This window comes from Peromyscus eremicus, chromosome 10, assembly GCF_949786415.1.
Source record: "Peromyscus eremicus chromosome 10, PerEre_H2_v1, whole genome shotgun sequence".
Taxonomy (NCBI): domain Eukaryota; kingdom Metazoa; phylum Chordata; class Mammalia; order Rodentia; family Cricetidae; genus Peromyscus; species Peromyscus eremicus.
In genome coordinates, this window is record NC_081426.1 from 79,472,564 (window position 1) to 79,492,423 (window position 19,860).

The 19,860-nt window shown below is 43.6% G+C and overlaps 1 protein-coding gene across 13 annotated transcripts in view; it reads left to right on the forward strand.

Annotated features, from left to right (window-relative positions):
• Rufy3 (RUN and FYVE domain containing 3) overlaps nt 1-19,860 on the forward strand; it is a 74,326-nt gene that overhangs the window by 38,732 nt on the left and 15,734 nt on the right. For all 13 annotated transcript variants that reach the window (XR_009381608.1, XR_009381609.1, XM_059274630.1 and 10 more), the window contains 8 exons: nt 4,637-4,810; nt 5,957-6,074; nt 6,783-6,884; nt 7,799-7,922; nt 10,783-10,844; nt 11,922-11,987; nt 15,239-15,308; nt 17,481-17,573. Coding sequence is in view for 11 of the 13 variants with exons in the window: in XM_059274630.1 (XP_059130613.1) it covers nt 4,637-4,810; nt 5,957-6,074; nt 6,783-6,884; nt 7,799-7,922; nt 10,783-10,844; nt 11,922-11,987; nt 15,239-15,308; nt 17,481-17,573 (809 nt within the window). In the remaining 2 variants the exon portion in view is untranslated. The remainder of the gene's footprint in view (nt 1-4,636; nt 4,811-5,956; nt 6,075-6,782; nt 6,885-7,798; nt 7,923-10,782; nt 10,845-11,921; nt 11,988-15,238; nt 15,309-17,480; nt 17,574-19,860) is intronic.

Sequence of the window (19,860 nt, forward strand, 5' to 3'; positions counted from 1 at the left end):
GTAGATGTCTCATTGCTGAATCCAAAAGCCGCTTACCGCACTTTGACCGGTCATGAGTTTCTGCAGTTAACTACTGGCCACTGCAAAAAGAAGCTGCTGTAACAAAGCGGGCCCACGAGTCGAGTCTATGGGCATAAATGTATGTATAAGGCAGTTGCGTGAGCATGCTGTGTCTGCTCAGCAGAGCAGCAGCAGCAGCCTCCCCACTAGGGCTGCGACCTCTCCTGTGGCCTGTGACCAGGTTTACAAATCCAGGTGTGAATTCCTGCTTAGGGAATGGGCTGCAAATCCAGTTAGCAAGTGGTTGGTTACTCTTGTAATAAGTTACACTATTGCACAGGACAGCACATCCTGCCTAGTGGTTGGTATTGTTGTATTCCTCTGTGTCCTACAACAATGACATATAGCATCTTTAGTAAAAGGACCTTATTATCTAGTTCTGGTGGACATCGAAGGACAGTGGCAATTGTTGGTATTATTTGGGGAGAGGTGCCTTGAAAATTTCAAACGTGTATACAATGAAATACGATTATTCCCCCCACACACAACTTTCCCTATATCCCTCCAAAACATTCCACCCTCAGCTTTTTAGGTTTGGAGTCAGAGTTTCTCTGTGTAGTAGCCTTGGCTGTCCTGGAATTCTCTCTGTAGACCAGGCTGGCTTTGAACTCAGATATCTGCCTGCTTCTGCCTCCCCAGTGCCAGAATTAAAGGCGTGTACCACCATGCCCAGCTCAACTTTTTTTTCCAGACAGGGTCTCACTATGTGGTCTTCACTAGTCTAGAATTTACTATATAGACAAGAATGGCCTTAGACTCACAGAGATCTGCCTGCCTGTGCCTGCTGAGAACTAAGATGAAAGGTGTGTGCCACACCACGCCTAGGTCATTTCTGCCATTGTTATTATTTTTATGACCCTCTAAGAACAGTTAATGCTGCCCATATATGTAGGGTGTGGGACCATCCACTGGAACATGGGAATCCTACCAGCGGCCACATCTGCAGGAAAGAATCATTTCCCTCCATCCCCAAAGCAATTATCAACTGCTGGGAGCACCTTAATAAGGAATGGGAAGATCACCTGTCCCGTCTAGACCATAATTTCATCCAGCTTGATCTTGGTTGAGTCCTGTGCAGACAGTCATCTGCTGTGAGTTCATGAGTCTAGCCACCACATCACGTTCAGAAGACAGCGTTCCCATCACCCTCTCTAGCCTCTGCTACTCACGCTGCTTCCACTTCCTCTTCCCACACGTTCCCGAGCCTTGCTGGTGGTGCATGGTGGTGTTCATTCATTTTTTATTCGTTTATCAAGGATCAGATTTCCTTGTGGCTTTCTACACATCACTGTTTGGGGTTAACCTCTTCTGCTGCTCCCTGTCCTCAGCTCCCTGCACTCCCCCACTTAACCCTGTCCGCCTCCGATACGCCTCCCCCCCCCCACTCTCATGTCGCAGGCACCCTGCTGCCCTCCCCCACCTACACAATTTCCCCTTGGATTCAGTAATCCCCTTTCTAGTTTCCTTATGTTCTCACTCCACATAAATGCACATACATGGAAGTTAATAACCAAGATCTACATTTAAAAGAGAACATGTGTTTGTCTTTCTGAGCCCGAGTTCTTCCCTTAATATAGTATTTTCTAGTTCCATCCCTTTTCCTGCAGGTTTAATGACCTCATTTTTCTTTCTGTCTGAATAAAATTGCGTTGTGTCTGTGTACTACATTGTCATTGTCCTTCATGAGCTGGTGGACATCTAGACTGGCTCCATTTCCATGCCGTTGTGACTAGAGCAGCAGAGAACATACGTAGATGTGCAGGTGTCTGCCCTAGACCAGTTGATCTATAATGAACAAAGAGAGCCAGCTACATCTGGGCCTAGAGAAGATGATTCAGCTGGCAAGAGCACAGACTGCCCTGCCAGAGGACCCAGGTTCAATTCCCAGCACCCACGTGGCAGCCCACAAACCATCTGTAACTCCAGTTCTAGTGGGTCCCATGCCCTCTTCTGGCCTCTGTGGGCACCAGGCACACATGTGGTGCATAGACATATGTGCCTGCAGAACACCACATACATAAAAAAGAGAGATGTCTGAAGGTAGCCTTAAACATGTTAATGTGCAAGAAATAAGTCATGGTAATACAGACCACTTTTTACTTTCACAGTGGTAATACAGACCAATTTTGACTTCCACGCAAAGTGTTTCTCAAGAATGTTAACGTAAGCTAGGTGCAAAGGCGTTTGTCCTTTATCTTGGCTGCTCAGGATGCTGAGGCATGAAGACTGAATTCAAGACTGGCCTGGACTACATAATGAGATGCTACCTCTAAAAGTTAGTTAATTGGGTAATTACAATACTACCTAGGAGAACACTACAACAAATCAGAATTTTTTAGTTAGGGCTGTAAGTCTGTTAGTCTCTAAAGTTAATGTAAATTAGGTTAAAATTTGGTCATTTTTCCTTTATTGACTTAACTATGAAGGAATATATAAATGAAAACACAGTGTGACAAAATGGCCTGTTTTGTCTCATTGTTTATTTGAATTATGTAAGTGTGGTTTTAGCAGGACTTTGGTTTTCCTGAGCAGAGGCTAAGTGTTTCATAGAGCTTTTAGTTTATTTGCACAAATTTGATATGTGCTGATGCTTGGGAGGGTACACACTTACACGGTGTATTCCTATGTAATTTCTGTGTATATGCATGCACATAGCTTTCATGGCAAGTCCAAGTCCAAATGCTCCTTTATGGATTGTGGGACCTCCAGACCACAGCACTGTTATGTCCCTGCTCTGTTACCTAAGCCGAAGAGGAAGCGGGGCTGGGGCCCCTTAACAGCACTTGCTGCTCTCAGGGGACCTGGATTCTCTTCCCAGCATACACATGGTGGCTCGCAAGAGCTACAGTTCCAGGTGATCTGACATGCTCTGCTGGCCTCCAGAGGCACTGCATGGATGCTGTGTGCTCATATGCAGGCAAAACACTCACTCACATAAAAATAGATCTTAAGACGGGACAATACTTCGACAGTAATAATGAGACAGCAGGTCCATAAGATAATCATGTTAGGACTGGAGGATCAACAGCATCTGTTCCCATCAGTTCATTTGTAAGTAGATTGTGGTGGGGGAAGAGCACAGGCGTTGTGGTTCAAGTTGAACAAAGGCATTGTGGACTCTGGTTCTGTCATTGGTCACTGTGCTATGGACCAGCTGCGTAGCTCATTACAAGAAGCAGTTAAGACCAAAATTGAATGTGTTTGGTGATACATGGATATAATCCTAGCACTATGGAGGCTCAGGATGAGACTAAGGATTGTTAGTGGTTCTAGTGAAACCTTGTCTGGGGGTCAGGGGAGGATCGTAATTATAAGAAGCACACAGTAGTACCTGGATCTTCTGTGATCAAATAGTCTCTCTCTGGTACTAAGAGCCAGACACGGTGTGCTGTGTGTTGAAAACTTGAAAGTTAATTTCTTTCTTTTCTTTTTTTTAAAGATTTATTTATTTATTTATTATGTATAAAGTGTTCTGTCTGCATGTACCCCTACCCAGCAGAAGAGGGTACCAGAACTCATTATAGATGGTGTGAGCTACCATGTGGTTGCTGGGAATTGAACTCAGGACCTCTGGAAGAGCAATCAGTGCTCTTAACCTCCGAGCCATCTCTCCAGCCCAGAAATTAATTTCTTATACCATACTGTACCAATAGTTCATAATATTTAATGAACTAATTTAATAACTACTGTCTTAGTTAGCGTTAGTATTGCTGTGATGAAACACCATTGGCCCAAAGCAGCTTGGGAAGGAAAGGGTTTATTTGGCTTACGTATCCTGAATCACAGTCCATTGAGGGAAGCCAAGGCAACTCAAACCAGACAGGAGCCTGCAGGCAACAGCTGATGCAGAGGCCATGGAGGAGCATTGGTTACTGGCTTGCCCTTCATGGGTTGGTTTCTCAGCCTGCTTTCTTACAGCTTCTAGGACCGCCAGCCCAGGAGTGGCCCCGCCTACAATGGGCTGGGCATTTCCCAATCAATCACTAAGAAAATGCCCTACTGGATTGCCTCCAGCCTGATCTTTTGGAGGCATTTTCTCAGTAGAGGTTCCCTGAGTTGACTCCAGCCTATGTCAGGTAGACATAAAAACTAGTAAGGGAGCTGGACGTGGTGGTTTCATCCCAGGAGTGATTTGTACCAATACGAAGAAAGTAAGTGGTACACTCGGAGCAGCTCGTCCAAGCACTTGGCTTACCTTGGTTCTCTTCAGGCATCCACAGGCTGTCAAACCGAGGGTAGTGAATGGCAGCTGAGCCAGCGGTCAGGGTCACAGAATCGTAAGCCTTGGAGGTGCCCAGATAGGGACCAGAGGAGCATGTAAGACTTAAAGGCTGATAAAATAATTCAATTTTTCTTTTAAAATGATTAAACAAGGAAACTGACATCTTTTCCTGCAGCACCTGGCCGGGAAGAATACAACCAAAACTAGTAATTTGGTGCCATTCCTTGGCTCATGAGAGGTCCCCAGCAGCCTTAGCCATCATTGTGTTTATACCATCAATGCAGACATGGGTGTGGTGAAATGACACTGTTTCATGGTGTGCTCGCCACTAAGTAGTGCATTCCCTTCCTGCAGATCCTAATTACCTCATGGCTAACGAACGCATGAACCTGATGAACATGGCAAAGCTGAGCATCAAGGGCCTGATCGAGTCAGCGCTGAACCTGGGGCGGACCCTGGACTCCGACTACGCGCCTCTCCAGCAGTTCTTCGTGGTGATGGAACACTGCCTGAAGCATGGCTTGAAAGGTGGGCTGCGGCCTCGAAGTGCAAACGTGCAGCCAGTCCTTAGCAGTGCCTAGCTGGAAAGAAAGCCTTTTCCATGGAGGCAGCAAATGAAAATCTTGCATGAGTAGTATTAATGGACTTGGCCAGTGGCTCACACCTTTACTTCCCAGCATTTAGCAGGCAGAGGCAGACACATTTCTGTGGGTTCAGGACTAGCTAGCCTGCCTATAGAGCAAGCAAGTTTCATGCCAACCAGGACTACATAGTAAGAGACCTTGTCTTTAAAAAAAAAAAAAAAAAACAGTTGAATACAACCTGTATAGGAGCAGAATTTTAATTGACTTAAAGGACTTATAGTACGTAAAAGTACTTTTGATGTTAGAGCTGAAAGGGCCTTCATAAATAAGCAAATCAAGATGGCTGCTCCGTCTGATTGACAGGGAAATAGACCTGCCGAGAATGGACTAATTACCTGCCCAGGTCATAAGTTGGGCAGAGCGCTGCTGGAGTCGGGTTTCCTGCTCTCTCAGTTAACCAGTGTTAGGGTAGGCCCTGGTCTAAGTCTCCTTGTTTCCTCCCTCCCTCCCTTTTCAGTATTCAGTTTTTCATTGGGATATTTTCTTCACTAATACTACATGGTTTTAAGTACTAAATCATTAAATATTATTATAGGACTAGATCACAAATTCTTTTTTAGTTTAATTTTCTTTTTTATGCATATGGGTGTTCTGTCTGCATGTATACCTGTGTACCATGTTTGTGACTGGTGACTACAGAGACCAGAAGATGGCATCAGATCCCCTGGAACTGTAGTTACAGACAGTAGTGAGCTGCCATGTGGGTGCTGGGAGTTGTATCTAGGTCTTCTACAAGAACAGCCAATATTTTCATTGCTGAGCCATCTTTCCAGCCCCAATCACAAATTCTTCTTTAAAAAAGGAAGAACTGAGTCTTGGAAGTACAGATTTTTATTTTTGCAAATTTTTATCTATTATGAAACCATAATTTTTACATGTGTTTCTGTGTATATATCTGGGTGCACATGTGTATGGGCCAGAGATTGACGGTGAGTATCTTTTTCTATTCTCCACTTTATTTACTAGCAAAGGGTCTTTGCAGTCTGGAACTCACAGACTATTAAACTGCTGTTTTGTTTTGTTTCCTTAGCCAAGAAAACTTTTCTTGGACAAAATAAGTCCTTCTGGGGTCCCCTTGAGCTGGTAGAAAAGCTTGTTCCGGAAGCTGCAGAGATAACAGCAAGTGTTAAAGACCTCCCAGGACTTAAGTGAGTCTCAGGCTGTTTTCCTTCTCTCCTTGAAAACTGGGGCTAGTGATACTGTGCACATTTTTACAACAATCCAAATCTGGAATGTTGTTACCACTAGACACTGTGAAGAAATGTGTACTCTAGAAGGGTGCCTACTGAGGAAGGGCTGGCCATCTTCATGTCAATACCAGACATCTCTGTTTTATTAACCTAGGGAGATGTTATGACTGGCTTGATTTCAGGAAAACAACTGTCTTCCATGGGTTTTAAAGCCAAGATTAAGTGAGCCTCAGAAACATAGGGCCTGCCTTCAAACCTGGGGGAAAAAAAGGAGAGATTAGCCTCCCACAGGAATCTGGTTTAATGTTAGTTGAATGAAAGCACAATTTGCCTGTGCCCCTCTAAGTATCCAGTTTCTTACATAATCCACTCTAAACTCAGGTTTCATCAGCTACTAAACTGATGGGACTTTTCTAGGTGAGCAGAAGAGTGCTCTGGTCTCTGGACTACAGCACATTTACTTACTAATGTAAATGCAAGGTTATTTTCCCCAACACCCAAGACTCACTATCCTACACAATTACATGTGCATGCACAGGTGGGGGGACCTTGAGAAGGGCTTTAGTGTTACTACTTTACTACTGTAAGACGTGTCCTGGCCCACACTGGACCCGCCCTGCTGCCCTTACTTGTCTCCTTAGTCACATGGTTTCTGTGCTCTTGTAGGACACCAGTCGGCAGAGGAAGGGCCTGGCTTCGTCTGGCATTAATGCAAAAGAAGCTTTCTGAGTATATGAAAGCCTTGATCAATAAGAAGGAACTTCTCAGGTAAGAACACAAGTCAAACTTTCTTCTTGACATGTCCTGCCGATATCATATGAAGTCAAATCAGAGAAACTTGCCGGTAGGTCAGAAACGCTTGATATCTGTAACAGTTTCATCAGGTCTCTGTACCACAGCTCACACACTCACTCGTAGTCCCAAAAGGCTGTTTTATACAATGTATGTTCTCTGTGGCTGTGGCTGTATGTGTTCCTTTGTAGGGCAGTTCAAAATTTTGTACCACCAGAAAACAAGGAAATCTTATGACAAGAAGTTGACATTCATTTCATATGTACCATTAAAAAACATTCATATACATCATGAATTGCCTAGGTTACATAGCAAATCCCTGTCCACAAATAAAAGGCAACCTATAGAGTGAAGGAGATGTTTGTAATAATTATTATATAAATATATTATATACATGTTCAACAAAGAATGTATATAATAAGGGATTCTACTGGCTGGCATAGTGGTGCACGCCTTTAATCCCAGCACTGGGGAGGCAGAGGCAGACGGATCTTTGTGAGTTCAAGGCCAGCCTGGTCTAGACAGCGAGATCCAGGAAAGGCACCAAAACTACACAGAGAAACCCTGTCTTGAAAAAAAAAAGAAAAAAAAAAAAAAGGAATATCTTAAAGAGGTGCATGAACGCTTGCAGCCTTGTCCCATGTCATCATGAACACAGACCAGTCAGTCGAGTCCGTATATTTGCCTCAACCACAGTAGCTCCCAGTGACACTTTTCCAGCCCGGCTATCTAGTACCTGCAGGGTTTACTCATGTGCGTCTTCCCAGAAATGTCTACTTACGAAAGTATTCTCAGGATGCCCATGCTCATCAATGAGATGGGAGGTTTTCTCCTTGCTTCGTGCCTCATTGGAGTGCTTTGTGACCATGCTCTGTGGGTGTCTGTTGCAGTGAGTTCTATGAAGCCAATGCCCTCATGATGGAAGAAGAAGGAGCTATTATTGCTGGTCTTCTGGTGGGTCTGAATGTCATCGATGCCAATTTCTGTATGAAAGGAGAAGACCTGGACTCTCAGGTATGGTAAAACGCTGATATAACCAATGGTGTCACCCTGTGTCCTGTCTCTTCAGGGCCTGGATTGATTAGATCACACCAACAGAGTGTGAAGACATTGTGAGCATCAAAACCAGGATTTCTTCTTCTCACTTGGTTGTTCCTATAAAGTTAATATGCCTTTGAAGTGAGAAACCACTCTGCACGCTTAGAGATCAATAGCGGAAAAGCTCTTTAGTGTGTGACTGGTCCTGGTTAAGCACAAAAGGGAGCTAGCTCAAGTGGTAACTCTACCAGTTTATCTGTATGGGCCCCAGGCTTGTGCAATGTACACATACTGTCATCCTTAAATCCCCGTCAGGTCTCAGCCCCAGGTTACACTGTGAACCATTTCAACAGAGCTAGGAAACTGTAAGTCTGGCCGTTTGGGCAGATGGGAGATTTACACAGCACAGATAATGCCTGGTTTCTTGAGTCCACCAGTGTTGTTCTTTTCAAAGAGTTGTTACCCAGGTTCAGCTTGCCTCGCTGTCAGCATTGTGCTTTTCCTGTGAAGAGCACTGGGGACTTAATGGCAGACCAGGATTTAATGATGGCTGTGACCCTCTCACTGGGGACTTAATGGCAGACCAGGATTTAATGATGGTTGTGACCCTCTGGTGTTCCTAGAGCCCCTTAGAGGCTTGGTTTTTGTTATGAAATGGTCCTAATGGCCAGTTGAGAGAATTGTCTCTTTTTGTTGTGGAAGTGGAGTCTCAATGGAGGTCAATCTTGATGAACAGACATTAGCAGAAACTTTCTCAGCAGCCCTAAACTTCTTTTTTTTTTTTAAAGATTTATTTATTTATTACATATATAGCATGTTTGCCTGCAGGCCAGAAGAGGGCATCATTACAGATGGTTGTGAGCCACCATGTGGTTGCTGGGAATTGAACTGAGGAGCAAAATGTTCTTTCTCTCAGTTTCTAACAAGCCTGGTCAGTACATTACGGTTTTCCAGTCATACTGGAGGCAACGTCTCCTTAGATAAATTCACTTTCTATAACTTAGTATTTCCCAAGCAAGTTTATTAGTAAATCTTTCATAACATCAGTTGTCCTGCCTCAAGTTCTTCTGCATCTCAGTGTGAATATAAAAAAAATAGATTTTTGTCTTTTTCAAGCTCTTGCCTTCTTGGGTGTACTTCCTTTAATATAAGGATCTATATTAAAAGCCAGGCTCACATAGGAGTGTCGTGAAGGCTCTAAAGCCCTACTACTTAGTTTCAAAGTCTGTCTTATTTTCTAGCTGAGTACATCTTGTAGTTGGTTTGGATGCTTTCCATGTCTTGATATATACAGATAAAAAAGGGTAGTTAGAGGGGATCTTGTGAGCCATAAAGGAGTTTGTAAATACAGTTCACCTTGATCAGGGCCATGCTTGAGTTAGTTGCCCAATAATAAAGAGTTTTCACTGAGACTATTCTTCACCCCTTCTGTAGGAAACAATGTGATGGGTTTGTTCCATTTTACTCAGGGAAAGTAGGAAAGGATATGCTGTGTGATTTGGATTTTTAAAAAGAAATAAGTTGTGTAATGAAGTGGCTGATTTGAAAAATGAAGATGTTCCTCATTGAAAGTTGAAACAGACACCAAAGTGTTAGTAGTGGTCATTTGGGGCGGTGTGAAGAATATGGGTATTTAAATTGCTTTTGTTTTTCTGATCCTGTGAAACATAAACAAGGGAATAGATGTTGTTTTTTAATTATAACTATAATGGTTTTATTATTTTTGACATTATAGTGTAATTATATCATTTCTTTCTTCCCTTTCCTCCCTCTGTGTCCTGTAATAACCCCCTCCTTGGTCTCTTTCAAATCATAGGCCCCCTTTTTAGTTGTGTTTTTTATATATTTATATATATATATATATATATATATGTATGTATGTATTGTATGTATATCCCTAAATATAACCTGCTCAGTCTGTGTACTGTTACTTGTGTGTGTGTTTGCAGGGCTGACCATTTGGTATTGGATAAGCCGCTGGTGTGCTCTTCCCTGGAAGAGACTGTCTCTCCTCCTGTCTGCAGTCCTTAGTGACCTTGGAGTTCTTCCTGTGGGCTTGGGGCCTGACTGTCCCCTTTCCACTGTGACATGTCTTTTGTTGCTGTCCTTGGTCACCTCAGGCTTAGGCGATCGTGCTGGGGAGACTTTGTGGGTATAGTTTCTGAGTATAAATTTTTAAACTGTGAAACTGAATAGGTGACCACAGAGGGGGACATGATGTGCTGACCAAGATGGGGAAGGTCAAAAGGTCACATGTGATCTGAAAGTGCAAAGTAAGCTCTAGGGTGAGAAGGCATGTGGGAGAAGGGACAGGGCACTGGAGAGTGTGCAGTGAAACCCAGTTCTTTGCAAGCTCGTAGAAATTAAGTTTAAAAATAACTTTTTAAGTTTTTCCTAGAAGAAAATAGTCAGTAGCAGAGTGCCTGAAAAAGAGAAAGAAAATTTAAACCTTATTCTTTATGTTCACTGTCATGAATTGTCTTTTCTTTTTCTTTTGTTGTTATTTTTGGTGGTGATGGTGTGTGTGTGTGGTGTGTGTGTGTGTGTGTGTGTGTGTGTGTGTGTGTGTGTGTGTGTGTTGGGCATGGAATAAGAGTTTGTGCCTGTTAGGGGAATGCTCTGCTGTTGAGCTGCACCCTCAGCCCCTGTGACTTACCTTGGCTCTTCTAATTTCTCCCTTTACCATTATATTCATAGTAAAATGTTAAATGTTTATCATATACGTTCTAGTGATTGTCGTGGTTGTGTTATTTTTGAATGTCTAGAAAGCAACATTGTTTTATGTCTTGAGAATAGAATCATATTTTTTATTAACTTCTGAATATTTTCTCTGTAGGTTGGAGTTATAGATTTTTCTATGTATCTCAAAGATGGAAACAGCAGTAAAGGTAGTGAAGGGTATGTATGAAGAAATTGTGTTTCCCTTTTTCTCAGATATAACATGTTTTTCCTTGGCTAGTTTATAACAATGTTGTATTAGCAGATTTAGTAGAAGAATTTTTGATTACATAACTTTAATACAGTCTTGACAAAAATATCTGATTATTGGGCCTATGATTAAAAGGACTTTTAGGTGAATGACTCCTGGCTAGGTATTTTCAGGGATAGACATAATAAAGATATATAAAGTCAATTCAATTCTCCATATTGTTTGGTTTTTGTTTTTCTGGTAGAGTCGCACACTCTAGCCCAGACTGACCTAGGGCTCCCCATATATATCAGGCTGGCCTTGAACTCAAGGCTTCCCTGCTGCCTCTGCTTCTCAGCATAGGATCCAAAGGTGTGAAATCACCATGCCCAGCCAGTTCTCCAATAACTTGAAGTAGGGCTTGAAAATTTGGACAAGCTCAGCATTGCTGTGCCCTACCTATGTCCTACTGTGGGAGGCTGAGCCTGGATGACCAGAAACTCAAAGAAACAAGCCAGGCATGATGGCGCACACCTTTAATCCCAACACTCAAGAGGCAGAGACAGGCAGATCTCTGTGCATTCCAGGACAACCAGAGCTGCATAGAGAGACCCCGTATTTAAAAAAATAAAATAAATGAACAGGGGCTGGAGAGATGGCTCAGTGGATAAGAGCACTGGCTGCTCTTCCAGAGGACCTGGGTTCCATTCCCAGCAACCACATCGTGGCCCACAACCATCTGTAACTCCAGTTCCAGGAGACCCAAGGGTACTGCACACACTTGGTGCAGACATCCACAAAGGCAAAACATGCATTCACACAAAATAGTTTTTAAAATATCTTGACCCTTATGAAAGTCTTACTAATGTGGGTTCTTTTTCCCACTTTTGAACCACTGACTCTTCCTTGTTGAGATGTCAAAATAATGGTGTATCAAGTGTGACTTCTGGTTCAGTGTGTCTGTGCCCAGCAGTCTCACACTTTAGGAAAAGCTCGGATGAAAGGTGTATCTTGGTATTTCTATCACTTCTCTTACTTCTATTTCTGCCATTATTTTTTCCCTCCAGGGATGGTCAGATTACTGCAATTCTAGACCAGAAGAACTACGTAGAAGAACTCAACAGACATTTGAAGTAAAGGATGAATAAAATTCTTTTATTGGGGTTTATTAAGAGAGCAAGGAATCAGAAAACAATGAGCAATGAAGACCCATTTGGTCAAAGTTCAGCAGATTCACAGAAAAATCCATTTGCCACTCACAGAGCTAAGTACTGGATAAATTAGGTAACTTTTAGTGGAAGGCAGTAAAGGATTATCCTGAGATTGTAACTCTGGAGGTTAAGTAAGTATATTCGATTAAGAATTATAAAATGTGACCCGAATGCGTGATCCTGGCCTCGGATAAAGCACCGACCACAGTACTGGCCTTGGGTAAAGCATCTCTCTTGTTCCCGTGCGTTTCTCACTTCCACACTCAGTTGATAGTCACTTTCCCTTTCACTACCACTAATTTATCAAGTACTCACCAGACACTTCAGACTCTCCAGAATTACTTTAATATTCTCCTGTTAAAATCGGCTTAATAATTTTAGGAGGATAACTAACATTAATGCAGCCATTAATTATTATCTTGTTTGTAGCTTACAGAGCCTTTGTAAGGTCTGTTATAAAAGCCATCCCCCCCATTCCCCTCTGTCTCTTGAGACCCTGTGTAGTCTTGGCTGGCCTAGGAATTGCTATGTAGACCAGGCTGGCCGCTGGCTTTGAACTCATGGAGATCACCTGCCCCTGGCTTCAAGTGCTGGGATTAAAGGTGTGTGCCACCATGCCTAGCATAAAAGACATTCTTAATTGACTTAAAATGTAGATATGTTTCTATAGGCACAAAGGCAGAATACCCTTTGCAGGTCTCTGGTCTCATTAATAGAATACTTTTAAAATGGACTGGGGACTGGAGAGATATCTCAGCAGTTATGAGCTCTGACTGTCCTTCCTGAGGATCCAGGTTCAATTCCCAGCACCTCATAAGGACTCACAACCATCTGTAACTCTGGTCCCAGAGGCTCTGATGCCCTCTTCTTGCCTCTGCAGGCACAGGCACACATGTGACACACAACATAATACAGCAAAACACCCACACACATTAAATAAAAACAAAAAATAAGAAAGGACTCAGAAGGGAACTCAGGGACAAATTTTCAAGAGAAAGCCCCAGGCAGGCAAGCCCCAGATCTTGACAGCTGCTGAACTGAAGAATGGGGAAAGTTTCATCTGTTGCAATATACAAGTGAGGCTAAGTTACACATTCTGGGAAGGGGGAAAAAAAGAGCTGCGTTGGAAGGCAGGTCCTTACCATTCTACTGAAGGGTGCAGTCTTGTTCTTCTCACAGAGTATGTGAGTGTGAGTGCAAAAGCAGTATTCTGGCCTGTAGGGCCAACCAAGGAAGAGATGTTTACTCTGGCTATTTTCTTTAGTCTGGTGGTCTAAAGAGTTGCTCTGGGTAGCCTGGCTGTGAGGATGTGTCTAAGATGGAAGGGTGGTAACCCCTAGCTGTGAGGATGTGTCTGAAATGGAAGGGTGGTAACTCCTGGCTGTGAGGATGTGTCTGAGATGGAAGGGTGGTAACTCCTGGCTGTGAGGATGTGTCTGAGATGGAAGGGTGGTAACTCCTGGCTGTGAGGATGTGTCTGAGATGGAAGGATGGTAACTCCGGGCTGTGAGGATGTGTCTGAGATGGAAGGGTGATAACTCCGGGCTGTGAGGATGTGTCTGAGATGGAAGGGTGGTAACTCCGGGCTGTGGGGATGTGTCTGAGATGGAAGGGTGGTAACTCCAGGCTGTGAGGATGTGTCTGAGATGGAAGGGTGGTAACTCCTGGCTGTGAGGATGTGTCTGAGATGGAAGGGTGATAACTCCGGGCTGTGAGGATGTGTCTGAGATGGAAAGGTGATAACTCCTGGCTGTGGGGATGTGTCTGAGATGGAAGGGTGGTAACTCCTGGCTGTGAGGATGTGTCTGAGATGGAAGGGTGATAACTCCGGGCTGTGAGGATGTGTCTGAGATGGAAGGGTGATAGGTGACTGCATCTCTGTCAGTTATGTTCTTCTGACTAGCTCGGCGGGGCCGGGAAGGAGTGGCCAACAGCAGCTGTCTCTGTGGGTTTACCTTTGACTTCTGACTTGGGGCTAGTTGGAAAGCAAAGCCCGTGCCGTTGGTTTATCTTTGACCTGGCAGTTTGTTTCAGCTTCTAGATCTGTGTGAACTGCCTGGAAGGCCAGTCACAGGGGTGTATTCTTAATCTAGCTGGGAAGGCTAGCACTTGAAAATAAGTTAGGAGCAGCTTGGGGATTTTCCACAGGAGTGCTTGATATTGGCCTCCTTTATATATTTGTATTTATACATTTATGTTTGGTTTTACCATGATATTCTGGCTGTTATTTGTCACAGAGGAAGCTGGCATATTGATACTCCTATTTCAAATGTTACCTAAAGAAATGATAGTGACCCTTTTACTCCTGCCTAGGATCCTCTATCAGTGTCAGCATAAATTTGAGTAGTCCTGGTTCCAGCTAGGAAATTCAAGAACAATTTAAACATATTTTCTCTGGGGATTAAGAAGTAAGCATGGCCATAATGATCTGTCAATGCCAGTCAAGCAAAGATGTGCTTATTTGATACCCAAATATAAACTGGATTCTTCCTTATTCTTTCTATACCGCAGTTTCTCTGTCTGTAGTCAGAGACACCTAACAGAAGCTGTAGAAAGAAGTAAATGGTTGAGTGCAGTGAAACCAGTGGAAGAGTGGTCGGTGTGCACGTAGGCTGTTGTGTCTCGTATAGGGAGAGTTAGGACGTACCGTGTATTCATCCACTCTTTCATTTTACTCAGCAAATACTGGACACTGCCTCTGTGTCAAGGACACAGCAGTTATGGGCGGAGCTCCTTGTATGCGATCTCAGAGCATACAAGTCTGGCAGCAGTTGAGTGCATTAAAGAAGGTTTTGGGATATAAATATGATCAAAATGCCTGTATGAAAAATCACAAACTCATTCTGTATAATTAATGTGATCTAAGCCGGGCGGTGGTGGCGCACGCCTTTAATCCCAGCACTCGGGAGGCAGAGCCAGGCGGATCTCTGTGAGTTCGAGGCCAGCCTGGGCTACCAAGTGAGTTCCAGGAAAGGCGCAAAGCTACACAGAGAAACCCTGTCTCGAAAAACCGAAAAAAAAAAAAAAAAAAAAAAAAATTAATGTGATCTAGTTAAACTTGTAAAGAGTTGATATGGACTGCTAAGTATGATGGGGGTTAGGGTTAGGAGGGCACGGACAGGCTGTTGTACTGGTTTTCAGAAGAGACTGTTCTGTTCTTCTTGTCTTGATAGTGCTACCGTAAACAACCTGCAGGCAAAAGTAGACGCACTAGAAAAATCCAACACGAAACTGACAGAGGAGGTAAGTGTTTTGGAAACTATTTGACCTATAAATTTAATAATATAAATTAGTGAAACCAGTCGTTCCTACTACTGTGTGAAAGGATGGTAATCGGCACTGGTTACCGGGGAAAAGTCACGAGCCATGGCCACGACTGCCAGAATTACAGAGAGCTTTATTAGAGGAAGGGCGGGGGGGGGGGGGGGGGGGGGGGGGACTAGGCCTGGTGAGAGAGAAAGATGGTGGGCTGGGGAAGAGGGGAGCGGAGCAGAGAGGGAGCGTGGGGTCTGCATCCAGCTTTTTAAGGTGCATACATCGCCCCCAATGATGTGAGACGCAAGACCCAGGGCTGCGCATGTACAGGAGTGAGGGCAGGATCCTAACACCGTGGACATGAAGGATTTGACCCTTCAGATAAAAACTGCTGTAGGACATACCTTTTGTTCTGGCTTGGTAGTCACTCATTTTCCCAGTGGGATTAGATAGAATGCAGCGTGATACTCGGAATTCAGGGAGCATTTTGGCCACCATTGATGTGGTACAATTAGACAAAGACTGCCCCTCCCCCACCTCCTTTAGACAGATTTCTCTGGAACACTGATGTGTGTTCCAAGCTGGCGAGCTCCTGACCCCTTCATCCTGTCTGCTCTTGAGCATGTCTAACACAGGCAGAGCTGGTTGGAATGCCAGCGATGCCCGTTTCTTGTTAGGCTTCTTACTGTCATGTGCCCCTGACTAAGCTGGTCACTTGACCTCTGAAAAAGCCCAGTTCCCCCACTGGCAAATGGGGGTGCTTATACTTCCTCTTTCAACTCCACGATGACTCTGGAGATTAGGCAAGAATATAAATGTGGAAGCTCTTAGAAAAGTCCTTGGAATAAGAAGAGGAAATTAACCTGATGGTTGACATCTGATTAGTAGGCTAAATCTGTAGCTTAGCCTTTGTTTAATAGAAGTAGATGTTTTCATCAAGCTCTTAAGTAAATGAGCCAGAATGCAAGCTCATTTGCTGTTTCTAATCGTCCTGTTAGGCACAGTGAGATAAACTTGGTTTAAATAAATTCAGTGCACTAATTAGGAGTATGCTAATTAGCTTTTGTTTAGAACTTAGAGATAGGCAGGATAGATAGATAGATAGATAGATAGATAATATATAGTTGCTGTCTTTTTTGAAACACAGTCTTATTTAGCTCACCCTGGCCTTAAACTTAAGCCCTCCTGCCTTAGCCGCCTAAGTACTGAATTACCTATAAAAGGTCTTTGGAGAGTTTGCAGTGTGACACCCATGAAGGGAAGTGAGTACTTTTTTAAACCTTTGTTTAGATATTGTTTCACAATCTTCTGTTCATTTGCTTTTGAGACAAGACCTCACTCTGAATATTTTAGAAGCATTCTTAATAACTGTATTTAGAATGTAGCCATGGAGATGCTCTGGAATCGATCAGTCTTACCACTGGGGCATAGTAAAAAGGTAACAGCAAGAGATGACTGAGTGAATAACGTGTTCTCTGTGTAAGCATGAGGACCTGAGTTTGGATGCTCAGTCCCTGTGTGAAAACCGGGCCTGGCATCACACGTTTGCAGCCCTAGCCCTGGGGGATGGACACCGGCAAGTCCTGGGCCTCACTGGCTAGCCGTTGTAAGCCAAAGCTGGAGTGTCAAGTTCAGAGAGAGACCTTGTCTCAAACAGTGAGGGAGAGAACCCTAAAGGGAGACTCCCAACACGAACCTCTGCCCTGCACACACACACACACACACACACACACACACACACACACCCCACACACACACACCACACACACACACACACACACACACTCAGACGTGCGCACCCGTGCCCGTACATCCAAAATAGAAGTAGTCCAGAAGCAATATCAGGTGATTTTAATTTCTGTTTTACCTACTTGAAAGATACTTCCCCTGTGTTCCTCATTAGAACACTTATTTTGCTGAGACTGGATCTCACTTTGTAGTTGAAGCTGAAGAGAATTTACTAACCCCAGCCTCCAGAATGGTGGGATCACAGCATGCACCACATAACTGACTTGAGAACAATTTTAGTAGGTGATAGATAGCTTCCTTTAGCTACAGATTCCGAAAAACACTCAAGCCGGAAAATCATGCCTTAGCAGATAATAATTATTCTTTTAATAAAAGAGTAAAAGGGTTTTTGGTTTTAATTTTGGTCAACAGCTTGCCGTTGCCAACAACAGAATTATTACCTTACAAGAGGAAATGGAACGGGTTAAAGAGGAGAGCTCCTATCTACTGGAATCCAGTCGGAAGGTGAGTCCTGAGTGGGTTCTAAGACTTCGTGGAGCGGACACTGCACTGGTGTGAGCCACGGGGAGGCGGCCGGTCCTGGACACTGAGGCCTATCGATTGCGCTTTTCCCCCTTGACTCTGTGTAACCCAGAGCAGGGTACAGCTCTCAGAAACTCGTGCCTGCTCTGCCACAGCTCATCATTGCTCACATTTGTTTAGAGACTCGGAAAGTCTAATTGAGGCTCTTGTTTGTGTGCGCTAATAATTTATACTGTGTCTAGTGGTTAGAGTCTGGGTAATGGAGCTGGAGAGGTGGTTCAGCAGTTAAGAAAGTTAGTGCTGTTCCAGAGGACCTGGGTTCAGTTCTCAGTTCCCAAATGGCAGCTCACAGCTGTCTGTAACTCCAGTTCTAGATGATCCACTTCCCTCTTCTGCTCTCTGGGATCACCAGGCACACAAGTGTGCACAGACATTCATGTAGGCAAAATATTCATGTCATAAAATAATTTTATTTTATCTGTTGCCACTGGGAAAGGTTAGCATGCAAATGAATTTTCTACATAACAACACTTTCAAGGACCAAGCTTTTGTTTTGTTTTATGTGGGAGGGCTGTTGGTTTGTTTGTTTGTTTGTCTGAAACAGGTCTCTCTGTGTAGCCCTGGCTGTCATGGAACTCACTCTGTAGATCAGCCTGGCCTCTAACTCAGAGATCTGCCTCCTGAGTGCTGGGATTAAAGGTGTGCACCACCACTGCCCAGCCAAGGACCAAACTTCTTATATAGTGCAGTGTTTCCAGATATTTGATTACAGTGTATAAAGATACATTGCTCTGATTGGTTTAATAAAGAGCTGATTGGCCATTAGCTAGGCAGGAGGCACAGAGCATGCTGGGAAGAAGGACAGACTTGTCAGCCAGGCCCAGAGGAAGCAGGAAAACAGCATGGGCAGTACAGAGTAAAGGTAATAAAGCCACGAGGCAGAAAGTGAATTAATAGAAATGGGTTAATTTAAGTTGTAAAAGCTAGTTAGTAACAAGTCTAAGCTATTGTTTAATCTTTTATAATTAGTAATATGTCTCCCTGTGGATATTTGGGAACTGGCTGGCAGGACAGAAAAATCCACCTATGGTATAGTTTTGCAACTTATTTTATATTGTTCAGTTTTGTCTTTTTATTTTTCTTGTTGTTACTCTTTGAGACAGAGTCTCACTGTGTGACCCAGATTGACCTCAGACTCTTGCCTCTGCCTTCCAAGCTCTGGGCTTGCAAGTGAGCATACCTGTGTTCAACCTCTGTAGGGAACATAAAGTGATGCTTTCAGCCCTGATGATGGTACCCTAGTTGTTCTAAATTATGATAGTGTTACTTTAGGGGAATATTCTAACTGATAGACCTGTCAACTGTGAGTGTAGGGTTGCTTGTTGTTTGTGCTCTGACTTCACTGGCGTCTTTCCTTGCTACTGCTAGTGTTTCTAGAGGTACAAATGGGATAAAAGCAGTTTCCTATATATTAGTATTTGACTTTTATGCATGACATCGTTAAAACAACTGTAAATGCTCAGAAGAATTTCCCGAATGGCCTCCTTCCTTTTTTGTCATGATCTTTGGACAGCTACATGTGAAATCTCTGGACAACAATAGAGTACCACCCAAACCTCTGAAGTAGCTCATGTTAAGCAGTGAATCAGGGTATCGGGGTTTTGTTCTTAATTGTTTTTGTTTTTTGTTTTGAACCATGGTCCCATGTAACCTAAGCTGGCCTAGAACTTGGTGTATAACCAAGGATGGCTTTGAACTCTTAATCCTCCTGCTTCCACCTCCCAAGTGCCAGGGTTAAAGATCTGAGTCATTGTTCCCGTTTTGTGAGGTGCTAGGGATTGAATGCCAGGCTTCGTGCAAGCCAAGTAATCGCTCTACCACCTGCACTGTGTCTCAGCCCCTTATTTTGTTTGTCTGTCTGGGTAGGTAGGGGGTAGTTTTGGTTTTTTGCTGTTGGTTTTTGTTTGTTTGTTTTGTGTGTGTGTGTGTGTGTGTGTGTGTGTGTGTGTTTCTTTCTTTCTTTTTTTTTTTTTTAGACCGTATCTTAGTCTGTAATCCAGGCTGGCCTCAGACTCTCCACAGTCTTCTTGCCAGGCCTCCAAGTGCTCAAACTACAGGCACTGGCAACCAACTACACAGCCATGATGGTATTTTCCAAGACCGATGTGGAGGATCTCCACCACTAGTTTTGGGAACTCTTTCGGGTTTTGAATGAAGAGACAACAAACTTCCAATTCAACATGACCTTTTAAAATATACTCAGCTTGAA